Below are 12500 nucleotides of genomic sequence, written 5' to 3' on the forward strand. Positions count from 1 at the left end.
GAAGGGCTACTTCCTGTCATGTGTTCCTCTGCTGTCATGGCTTCCTCAATATTCATTCAGAGAAAACGCTTTTGGAGACGTTATCTCAGGAATCAGTGTGGGCATCATGCATCTGCCACAAGGTCTTACTTAATACACACTTAATTAGAATTATTTAGCTTGATATATTTATGTAATTTTGGAATATCAGTGTATATGTATTTTGCCAACTTATATTTAGATAAGTTGAATTAATGAAGCAATAATACACAAGAGGTTTGTGCTATAACATGTAATATTGGCACTGCTGTACTGCATTATAGCACGAATCTCAAGTGTATTATTTTGATTATACCACCGTTCCATTTTCACTGTTTATTGAAAGATTTTAAAGAGTTAAAGAGGAGGAGAAAATAGGATCTGTTTGGTTATAAAAACTCCACCAGTTAAAATAGTTTCATTGCTGCTCTGTTTGTAGCTGCGCTGTTTGGCTTGTAAGCGCTGCTTTGTTGCTAGGTTACCTGTATGTGGCGGAGTAATACATAGAGAGCTTCGGTTACAGTGCATTACCGGCTGATAATGGCACTCACATTATGTTATTAATGCAGGAATGGCCAACGCTGTACTCGCTAATGTACCTCCTCTCTACGGTCTCTACTCATCTTTCTACCCAATCCTGATCTACGTCATTTTTGGAACTTCTAAACACCTTTCAGTGGGTAAGAACAAACACACACACACACACACACACACACACATACACACACACACCTAAACAATTAACAATTAAACAATTAATTATATATTAAAGCCTACGATGCAATTAAGTGGTTCAACAGACTAAAGCAAAGTCACTATCGAGAGAGGACAGTAGGTCATGCTGTTTCTCCATCAGCAGCCGGAGTCTGAGAGAGAGAGAGTGTTGGTCCTCACCCTCCAAGTGTTGGGGAGCATTGCAGTGATGAGGGAATCCTAATGAGTGGGTGGGAATAATTGATAAGAAAAAAGCGAAGATAAAAGATGAGGGCATATCTATGAGCCCATAGATTTTCTTTTTTCTTATTGGATTGTGAATGTGATGGTCTGCTCTGATTGGCTGGTTATGTGTGTAATGTACAGGTACGTTCTCTGTGCTGGCGATCATGGTGAGCACAGTGATCAGTGAGTTTGAGATGGACAGAATGGAGAAGAATGCCAGCGACGCAGAGATGAACAGAGTTATCCTGGCGTCTCAGCTCACTATACTGTGTGGATTAATACAGGTTATTAAACACTTTGATACATCACTGATTATGATTCATTTATAATCATGGCCACAAGTGTTGGCACCTCTGAAATCTTTCCAGAACATGAAATATTTCTGACAGAATGATTTAAATGTGTATTTACTTCTTGCACTTGAGAGTCATGGGTGTTGTAACAGGACAATGACCCCAAACGTACTTCAAAAGCACCCAGAAGTGTAAGGAAACAAAAGCGCTGGAGAGTAATGAAGTGTTCAGCGATACGTCTGGATCTAAATATAATCTAAATATAAGAAACCTGAATTAGTCTGAAGAAGACGAGTGGTCCACAATTCCAGTTGAGAAGTGTTAGAAATGTGTTAATGGTTATAGAAAGAGACTGATTTCCTAAAGAGTTATGTAAAGAGTTGTGTAAAATTATATAAATTTAGTTTTTTTCTGTTTTTTTTTTTTTGTGTGTGTTGCTGTGTGTAACAGAACATTTGTAATTGCAATCCTTTTAAGGGAGAAATTCATCATTTTCTGGAACGATTTCAGGGTGCCAACTCTTCCGGTCATTGCTATATGCTTATTCTAAGCACACAAATTTTTAAATATTATTAATGAGTATAAAATTATCTATTATTAATATTGTTTATTAAATAGTACTGATGTTTGTGACTGAGTTGTGTGTTGTGTTTAGATGCTGCTGTGTGTGTTGCGGTGTGGGGGTCTGTGCCGCTGGCTCTCTCGCCCGCTGGTTCGTGGGTACACCACCGCAGCCGCCGTCCACGTGACCATCCACCAGCTCCCCTTACTGATGGGCATCTCTACCCGCCCACACAGAGGGTTTCTGTCCCTGACCTGGGTGAGACACTCTGTACTCTCTATACACTCTGTACAAATATCTGTGTTATTTCTGATTATGTTATTATATACCTTCATTTGTTCGTTTGTAATATGAACAGTACACACATATCAGACGACAGAGCTCTTCAAAGAGCATTACTCTCCTAACACCTCTAACTAACTACCTTCTACTACCAGATCAGGAGAATCTCTCACTATCTTTAATAAACTCCTGAAGACTGAGCTCTTCAAAGAGCTCTTACTCTCCTAACACCTCTAACTAACTACCTTCTACTACCAGATCAGGAGAATCTCTCACTATCTTTAATAAACTCCTGAAGACAGAGCTCTTCAAAGAGCTCTTACTCTCCTAACACCTCTAACTAACTACCTTCTACTACCAGATCAGGAGAATCTCTCACTATCTTTAATAAACTCCTGAAGACTGAGCTCTTCAAAGAGCACTTACTCTCCTAACACCTCTAACTAACTACCTTCTACTACCAGATCAGGAGAATCTCTCACTATCTTTAATAAACTCCTGAAGACAGAGCTCTTCAAAGAGCACTTACTCTCCTAACACCTCTAACACACTAACTACTTCTAACCTCATTTCCTTCTTCCCCTCCTTCACTCCTCTATCCCCTTACTTCCCTTCGACCTCCTTTAAGCCCTGTCTAAAGATGTTTTACCTTTAAACTTCTATTACTTTGTACTTGATTATTGTAAGTCGCTTTGGACAAAAGCGTCTGCCGAATGTAATGTAATGTAATGTAATGTAATGTAATGTAACATATCAGCATAATAACTGTTTCATCATGTCTCATACAGTACCAGTCAAAAAATGTATAGAAATACCTTAAATGTATTTCAATTTATTTAATTCTGATTCTTAAAAGTATCTCCTCTTGTTTAGATGATGAGTTTTGAGCATCTCTGCTGGATTTTCTCAGTCAGTTTTATGAGGTAGAGTCACCTGGAATTCAGGCTTTCAGTTAACAGCTGTGCTGAACTCATCAAGAGTTAATTACTTAAATTTCAGTTAACACTTTATAATAACTTTCATTAAATATATATATATATATATATATATATATATATATATATATATATATATATATATATATATATATATAATATATTAATACATTCTGATAAACGTATGCTTCATTCACATCTACTTATCATTAGTTTAAAGTATATTAATAAAAGTTATCATAAAGTTTTACCGAATTTCTTGTCTCTAAATGTGTTTGAGAGCATCAGTTGTAAAGGTATACAGTGAATAGTAAATATATTTGAGTAATGTTCTAATTATGGCTAGAACTAAGTAAAGAAAAAAATACTTGAAGGTCAGTCAATCTAAACATTTCAAGAATAAAAAAAACGTTGTGATGATGAAACTGGTACTCATCAGGACCACTCCAGGAAAGGAAGAGTGAGAGTTTCCTATGATAATGATTCTGAATGTGTTTCTTCATAGTCTGGATCACTTCACAGTAGTCATTTATAATCCAAAAATTATCATAAAAAGAAAGAGAACACCGGTTCGAATCCTGTTTATGCAGCTTGACAGTTGGTCTCTCTTTCCCCTCATCACTCCTAGGGTGATGTGGATCAGCACAAGGCCGCGTCTGTGAGCTGATCTATCAGAACCGAGTCGCTGTGCTTTCCTCCGAGCTTTAGCGCTGTGATGCTACTCGGCAAAAAGGTTCAAAAAGAGGCGGAGTCTGGCTTCACATGTGTTGGAGGAGGCGTGTGGTGTTGGTGTTCATGTGTAAATCAGTGTGTGTGTGTTTCAGATGTTGGTGGATGTTGTGGGTGGTGTTACGGGAGCGTCGGGTGGGACGCTGGTGGTCTCGGTTGTTTCTGCAGTGATTCTTGCCGGAGGGAAGATGCTGAACTGTCGGTTTAAAGCCTGTTTACCGATTCCGGTTCCCTGGGAGTTACTGCTGGTGAGTGTGAACAGAACACACACTGATCCGGTGCATTCGGTTCCATCCCAAATACACAGTAAAATCCCCATAATCTCCTGGTCGGTATATCTGACTGTGTCCCGGTTCTCCGCAGGTCATTCTGGCCATCATGCTGTCGGACTGGCTGGACCTGCCCAGACTGTACGGGGTTCAGACAGTGGGCGCTATACCAACAGGGTGAGGGCTGTGTGTGTGTGTGTGTGTATGTATGAGTGTGTGTGTTAGATAAGTAGATACACACACCTGCTTAGCACCTCTGCTGGCTGGTTGCAGTATGATGTGTAGCTCCGCCCATCCCCATAGGTTTTAATGATAAAACAGCCTGTCCCTTTTATTATTCTCCTCTAAACTTCTCCCAACAATTCCAGCAGTTAGGTTACCCTATGCTTATATTATCACATTTTTATTTTTCCTAGAAATCAGTTTATAAACCTTATTCTGCTATATTAAAAGTAATTAAATATATATTTTTTCTTTTTTAACCACCTTTTAACTTTTTATTTATTTTATTTATTTCATATTTTTCCTTTTTTTATTAGTGTTTTATTTCACTACACTATATTTTTTTTAAAAGCTTAGTGTCATTTTTAGCTACTTACATTTTTTTATCTCCTATAATTTTTTTATTTATGTTTGTTATTTTTTTATTATTTTAATAATGTATATCTTCATTTGACTGCCTTAAATTTGTGTCTGTCCACTTTTTCTGATTAAATCTCAGTCAGCGCTGTCATCACATTTATGTACTATTTCTTCTGGTCTGAACTGAGTATAAATTAAGGCTAAAACATGATTTTATGTTCTTTTATTGGTCACCATTGTGTGCAGACTCTCTGCAGATTTTTTTATTCTTTTATAGTTTTTGTCCTCTGTGATTTTATTCCCGTCCAGAACGATCATCTGAGAAAATTACAGGCTGAATTATCTACTGTTTTTCTCCGGTCCGGACGCACATCTCTGAGTTTCGTCTCCTCGCCTTTAATAAAATAGCTATTTGTCCACTGCCGCGCACCGTAATTACACTTTGGGCGCGCCACGGTTAAAAACACAACAGTGAGTGGAAATGGAGGAGCTACTGAACAGTTTTTAATGTCATGTGACTGACTGGTCCTCCTGATTTTTAATTGCAGTCCGGATGCAGGAGTTTTATCATTGAGAAAGTGTGAAATATTTTTCACAGACAAAACCCTAAGAAAATAATCCCGTCCGGATAGGGATTTGGTTGATCTCAGCAGAGAAAACAGAGTAAATAGAGCTGAGCTATGATACTATAATCTGATGTAAATGTGAATTGTTTTGTAATAAAATACATAAACTATAGTTTTACTGTTGGGACCCTGAAACACTTCAGGGATAAACTAGGGAACACTGAAGTCAACACAGCTCTGCATCTGGTCCTTTATGCTGCACTGTAAACTCAATGAAGGCAGTCTGAGACACTGGGCTGAGTCTGTTGGGGAAAAGGGGGCGGGTCTACCACACGATTAGGAGATTTTAGATCCCCCTCTACCATATAAAGTCTGGCAAATTTAAGAAGATGGTCTAAAATTTAGGCTTTATTGTTTTATATAGAATGTATGTAAATAAAACACATTTTTACCTATAAAAAATTAATGGAGTTTACATTAGTTTAGTTTACATTAGTACAGTATTTCTCTCTCTCTCTGATTCTCTCTGCCAGTCTCTCTCCTCCGTCTCTCCCATCGCTCTCTCTCTCCGGGGAGCTGGCAGTGCCCGCTCTGGCTCTGGCAGTGGTTGGTTTCGGGTTGAACGCGTCTCTGGGCAGCATGTACGCCCTGAAGCACGGGTACCGCTTCCACAGCCACCAGGTGAGCTTACCTTTTATACCTTATTATTAATATTAGTGATGTCATTTGATTTAATCCTTTTTATCACATTCATCACAAAAAACTCTAAGATTAATCACAGTTAAAATGCTCGTACTCTGTATACAGTATACAGTATTTTTCACTACACCTACACAGGTACTACACATACATGTGAAGAGTTGTATGCATTTGAAACTGCCTAGAGGAAGCTTTATGAATGTTATATTGTTAGTATAATATCTCAGTGTAATTTGAATGTTTTTTAAATTGTTAAATGTAGAATCTGTTAATCTGCAGAGTAAAGGTTTCAGGGAGCATTGTCAGCATTGAACACGACAAAGCTCAAACACAGAAGCTTTAATTAGGAGCTCTCAGATCAAACAATATATGAGATTTGATAGATATTTCAGGATACAGTGCTGTGAAATGCGAAAAGCCCCCTTTCAGTTTTCTTTTGTTTTTGCTTTTTTATCATACATTATTTTTTAGATATCAAACAAACTTTATTATCAAACCAATATACCTGAGTAAATAATAAAAGCACTTTTTAAATGACGATTTAATTTATTTTTTATTTTAAGGGAAAAATCTATCCAAACTAATCTGGCTCAGGATGGAAAAGTAATTTACCCTCATGACTTACTGTGATTTACTAGATTTTTTGTAAAGCTAAGTTTAGTTTCACTACTAACCACAATCAGGGTTGATTACTGATTCCAGACCTGTAGAATCAAGAACTCACTTATATAATAGAATCTGTCTGATCAACATGAAGCAGATAAAAGATCTCAAAAAGCAGCACATTATTATTATTATACCTCCATCTGAAGAAACTCAACAACAGATGAGAAAACAAAGTTATTGATCATCTATCAGTCTGGAAAAGGTTATAAAATCATTTATTTCTAAAGCTTTGAGGCTCCAGAGAACCGCAGTGATTCACTGTTATTCACTAATGGAGAAAACACATACAGAACACTGGTGAACCTTCCCAGGAGTGACCGGCCGACCGAACAAAATTACTCCAAAAGGGCATGAAGAACTCATCCAGGAGGAAAATACGTTTTCACAGCACTGTAAACTAAATGTAACCTACTTTCTGAACTACATCACTACATTAAACTGCAAATACGCCACCTGATGCTGTTAAAATAGTTAAATTTGTGAGGAAGCAGAGGCTAAAGTTAACAGCATTAATGTGTTAGCATCATTAGCATTAATCTATTGTGTGTGTTCTCTCCCGGCTGTAGGACCTGTTTGCTCTGGGAGTGTGTAACGCGGTGGGTGGGCTGTTCCAGTGTTTTGCAGTGAGCTGTTCTATGTCCCGCAGTACCGTACAGGAGAACACTGGAGGAAAAACTCAGGTACCTTTATTCAAATCCAATCACAGACATCACTGCTTTCTCTCTAATTTATTTAACCACACCCACTTCTTATTTACAGCATAGCTAGCCAGCTCTTACATTTACAAATTTCATATTCATAAAGTTTTAAGAGTTCAGAAATCAATATTTGGTGGAATAATCCTGGTTTTTAATCACAGTTTTTATTTCATGCATCTTGGCATCATGTTCTCCTCCTCCACTAGTCTTACACACTGCTTTTGGATAACTTTATGCTGCTTTACTCCTGGTGTAAAAATTCAAGCAGTTCAGTTTGGTGGTTTGATGGCTTGTGATCATCCATCTTCCTCTTGATTATATTCCAGAGGTTTTTAATTAGGTAAAATTAATTAGCTTAAAGAAACTCATAATTTATTAATATATTATATAAAAGGAATAATTTGAATATATTAAAAGACCAATTGGTACTTTTGGCGAGTGGGCAATGTGCCAATTCCTGCTGGAAAATGAAATCCAGTTGTTCAGCAGAGGGAAGCTGTAAGATATGAAGTGCTGTAAGATTTTGTGGGAAAACAAAACTGCACTGACTTTAGACTTGATAATAAAACACAGTGGATCAACACCAGCAGATGACAGACATGACTCTCCAAACCATCACTGATCATCAGTAAATTTTACATTTAATTTAAAGGAAATCAGGGGAGCAGAGTCTGGAGGAAGAGTGGAGAGACACACAGTCCAAACTGCTCGAAGTTTCCACCAGTTAGTGATGAGGATTTCATTTTCCAGCAGGACTTGGCACACTGCACACACTGCAAAAAAAACAATTGATCTTATATAATATTCTAATTAAACACTGATTTTTGGGTTTTTATTGGCTGTAATCTTCATAATCATCAACAATTAAAGAAATAATGATTAAAATAGATCACTCTGTGTTTAATTCATCTATATAATATATGAGTTTCACATTTCCAACTGAATTACTGAAATAAAGTAACTTCTAAGTTGTATTGTAATTGTTTGAGATGCAACTCCATACATATATATCTTCATACATCTATACATGTCAAAAGTCATGGGACAGCAGTATGTGACTTGATTGAAGTGTCTCCTTAGGGGACAAAATGCAAAACTGTGAGTGTGGTTGATTAAACACTGCTCAGTAGGGTTGCAACGGTATGAAATTTTCACGGTATGATAACCGTCTCGGAAAATACCGCGGTATCACGGTTATCACGGTATCACAGTTTGTTACATATATTATTAAATTGACCCTTAAAGAAATTACAACAAAGGTTTTTTGTTCAATTAACTATTTATTGTAGAAACTACACCATCAGGTGAAGGAAACCATGTTTTTCCACTACTCTTAAGGGCATTAAGAGTGTATATATATATATATAAAAAAGTTGGTATATAACCAGATACTGCAGAAAGAGGGGATTTATTTCTGAAATGATCCTCACAATAGAGATTTCTATTTTAAGGCTTTCACACCTTAAAACCTTCAACATATGAAAAACAGGCACGTCAGAATTTGAAAATTAACGCATGTAAATGAATGGCGTCTTTCACATCCAGTCCGGCCAGGACCTTTACACGGACACGTGAATCCATCGTAGCACGCACTTCACGCCTGTACCTGCGTGCCCAAATTTCGGATAACTCAGCGCTTTTGCGGGCGCTTACCGCATGGGTTGTGCACGACTACAAAGAGGTTTTATTTAGGTTATTTAGGTAAAATTATAAACTGAACACATACTTTGCGCTGCACAGCGGGGTGGTGTTCTCGGAGATGGGAGAACAGGTTTGATGTATTTCCTCCTTTAGCTGTGACTACGGCCACATTGATTACAAGCTTGTTGATTACAAGATTACAAGTCTGTTTTCAGGCTGTTTGAATGAGCGAAATATGATCAGAATTATGTTAATTAACACTAACATAGAAGCATAGAACTATTATTTAATTAAAATGATTTTTAAGAACAGCTAAACACAGTGCGGAGAAGTTCACGTGCGAGAGAGAGAGAGAGAGAGAGAGATTTGCGTGTTCTGATGTGAGCTACTCACAGGTAAAGGTTCTCTTTTATCTCCTCGTGCTCATTTTAGTCCAATTCATAATTCTGCAGTTTCTCAGTGTTTTCTGTCGTATTTTGCGGCTAGCGCGAGCGCTTACAACTAACACCGCGGACCGCGAGGTGCAGCCGCGCTGCCGCTGTTATGCCGAATCCGACTCCCTGCTCAATCCGACTCCCGCTTCGCGGACAGAATCGGCACAACACCTCCCGCTGTAGAACTGCGGGACTGAAAACAGCGCTTATAAATAAGTTAGTTAAGTTTCACTTTCAGTTTTCGTTATTTGGTTCGTTTTCATTAACAATAATAATTGGTTACTTAGCATTAACATTGTGATTATCACACCAGAGCTAAAAATAAAATATATAATTAAAAAACAGATGCCTACATCTCAGACTATTTTCTGGAGCCCAACCCGACCCGGCCCGAGGAATGTGGTGGGAAATCTCGGCCCGAACGGACCCGATTTCGGGTCGGTCCTCGGGTCAGGTCTGGTTCGGGCAGAGAATCTAAGCTCTAGTCTGATGCACTTTCTGCCATTCTCACCGCTGTGTGCTGAGTAGCTGAAGCGGAGCAGAGTTGCGCATGCGCGGGTGAGTTTCTCCGCTGGCTTGCGTTTTACCGGTAATAAGCAAACACACACGGTATGATAACCGTGCATTTTAATACCATGGTATACCGTGAAACCGGTTACCGCTGCAACCCTACTGCTCAGTGTTTTGGGTATTTTTTTACTGTGTGTTTTGAGTGTGTACTGGAAATACAGCATATGAGCTAATATTACCCCCCACAGTGGACAGTGCAGTAGGGAGTAATGATGGTGACCAGCGGCTTCTGCCTTAAACTTTTCATGTGAACAGAAAAGCTGTTCTGGGATTATTTGATGGTGTAAATTAAATAAATCAAGACTGTTTTGTAACAGTTATGTATCAGATTGTCATTTTAGTATGACTTTATTCAGAAACAAAAACTAAAATTGAGATTTTGATCTGTTTTTTACCTTTATTGGACTATGATCTGTAATTAAAACAATAGCCCAGGTGTTTCTACACCTACAATAACGTGTCTCATTGTGTCCCCGCCGTGTTCCTGTCTTAATCCAGCTGTTTAACAGCCAGTTCCTATTATCTCTCAGCTACTTCAGCCTCTTACATCTTTATACAACAGTACAGACACATCATAGCCGCTGCGCTCGCAGACTAATGACCTTTATCAGCACAGGAGTGGATCATTTACAGCCTTTATCAGCTGAACTGAAGAACAGCACAACCCTGAACTGCAGATACTGATTGTTGATAACAGAAACACTTCAGTCAGTGTTGTAATAAAACTTATAACGGGTAAAAAAAGCTTTTAAAATACATATTACATATTAAGTGTGTGCACCTCTCACATTTCTGCACATACTTTACTATTATAAAATTTAAATGTAATTATTGTTTATAAAAAAACTCGTATAAATGGTATAAAAATAAACTTGTATATAAATTAAAGTAGTCTGTGTACAGCTTATATATCAATATAAAGATTTACTGTCCTCTGAAAATAACTCAACACAAAGATATTAATGTTAAAAGTGAGTACACCTCACAGTGAACATGTCTAAATTGTGCCCAGTTATGTTGTTGTCCCTCCCTGGTGTCATGTGACTCGTATCAGGTGTGATTGGGGAGCATGGATGTTAAATTTGGTGTTTTGGGTTCAATTCTGAATATTCAACATGCCACCTCATGGCAAAGAACTCTCTGAGGATGTGAGAAACAGAACTGTTGCATGTTATATAAAGCAGATTGGTAACTCCCTGAATCCTGAAAATCCTGGGATTTTGAATTGAGGAGTCTTTTGATTTGAATTAATTGAATTTGATTTGATTTGATTTGATTTCTATGGTGTATTTATTTCCGGTACACTCGTAAATCTGTGGAGGAAGATGGAACTCCAGACTTCACTCCAACTCTTTTAATTTACCAGTTTTCAATTAAATTCACTCACAAGATAACACCTCACAACTTACAGATGTGGGCATTTCGAGTCTATGCCCTGAGGTAAGACCTTATGATCAGGTACATACTGCAGTCCCATGACTTTTGGCAGGTCAGCAAATGGGCTGTTTAGGATGAAAAAAAAAAATATATATAAGTTTTAAATCTGTATTATTGATACATTGTTTATGATTTATTACTGTGTTAAAATGATACATTGTTTATGATTTATTACAGTGTTAAAGTGATACATTGTTTATGATTTATTACAGTGTTAAAGTGATACATTGTTTATGATTTATTACAGTGTTAAAGTGATACATTGTGTGTGATTTATTACAGTGTTAAAGTGATACATTGTTTATGATTTATTACAGTGTTAAAGTGATACATTGTGATTTATTACAGTGTTAAAGTGATACATTGTGATTTATTACAGTGTTAAAGTGATACATTGTGTGTTTATTAGGTTTCAGGTTTGGTGTCGGCGCTGCTTATCTTGGCGGTTCTGCTGAAGTTTGGACCGCTGTTTGAAAAGCTGCCAAAGGTAGAACCATCTCCAGCCATATATCAGCCAGGATGTGTCACACAGGGATTAGCAGAGATCTGATAAACGCTGTGTGTGTGTGTGGTGTGTGTGTGTGTGTGTGTGTGTGTGTAGGCAGTCCTGGCGGTGATTGTATTGGTGAATCTGTTGGGGATTTTTGCTCAGATCAGAGATGTACCAAAACTCTGGGCTACAGACCGACTAGATCTAGTGAGTATTCATCCATCCATTGTCTGTCTGTCCATCCACTCATCCATCCATCCTTCCATTTGTCTGATTGTCTGTCCGTCCACTCATCTAGTTATCCATCTATCACACCAGCCATTCATTCATTCATTCACCCAATTATCCAGCCATTCAACTTTTGTCAACCTGTTCATTCATCTGTCCATTTGTAATGCATCTGTCCATCCACCTATTCATCCATGTGTCCATCCCTGCATCAATATATGCATCCTTTCATCCACCTGTTCATTGATTTGTCCACACGTCCATCCACCTGTCTATCCAACAATACATCTGTTCATCCATCCGTCCATGCATCTGTGTGTCTATTCATCTATCCACCTCTTGAATGAACATCTGTTCATTTGTCATGCATTCTTCCATCCACCCATCTATCCATCCATCATCCCTCCATCTAATCCATCTATCCACACAGCCACCCATACCTCCATTCACTCACTCATCAGT

General features: G+C 37.9%; 2 protein-coding genes across 2 annotated transcripts in view; one reads left to right on the forward strand and one right to left on the reverse strand.

Annotated features, from left to right (window-relative positions):
- Window positions 1–12500, reverse strand: part of si:dkey-20d21.12 (uncharacterized protein LOC556245 homolog) — a 231458-nt gene that overhangs the window by 46808 nt on the left and 172150 nt on the right. The gene's annotated exons all lie outside the window — the stretch shown is intronic.
- The window catches only part of LOC103026151 (solute carrier family 26 member 6), a 22077-nt gene that overhangs the window by 4513 nt on the left and 5064 nt on the right, over window positions 1–12500 (forward strand). The window contains exons 3-12 of the mRNA XM_049485608.1: window positions 1–122; window positions 588–698; window positions 1099–1241; window positions 1906–2070; window positions 3854–4006; window positions 4122–4204; window positions 5709–5856; window positions 7107–7220; window positions 11730–11807; window positions 11922–12017. The exon at window positions 1–122 is cut by the window's left edge and continues 18 nt beyond it. Coding sequence (XP_049341565.1) covers window positions 1–122; window positions 588–698; window positions 1099–1241; window positions 1906–2070; window positions 3854–4006; window positions 4122–4204; window positions 5709–5856; window positions 7107–7220; window positions 11730–11807; window positions 11922–12017 — 1213 coding nt within the window. The remainder of the gene's footprint in view (window positions 123–587; window positions 699–1098; window positions 1242–1905; window positions 2071–3853; window positions 4007–4121; window positions 4205–5708; window positions 5857–7106; window positions 7221–11729; window positions 11808–11921; window positions 12018–12500) is intronic.

The sequence above is a fragment of the Astyanax mexicanus genome, chromosome 12, assembly GCF_023375975.1.
Source record: "Astyanax mexicanus isolate ESR-SI-001 chromosome 12, AstMex3_surface, whole genome shotgun sequence".
Lineage (NCBI taxonomy): Eukaryota > Metazoa > Chordata > Actinopteri > Characiformes > Acestrorhamphidae > Astyanax > Astyanax mexicanus.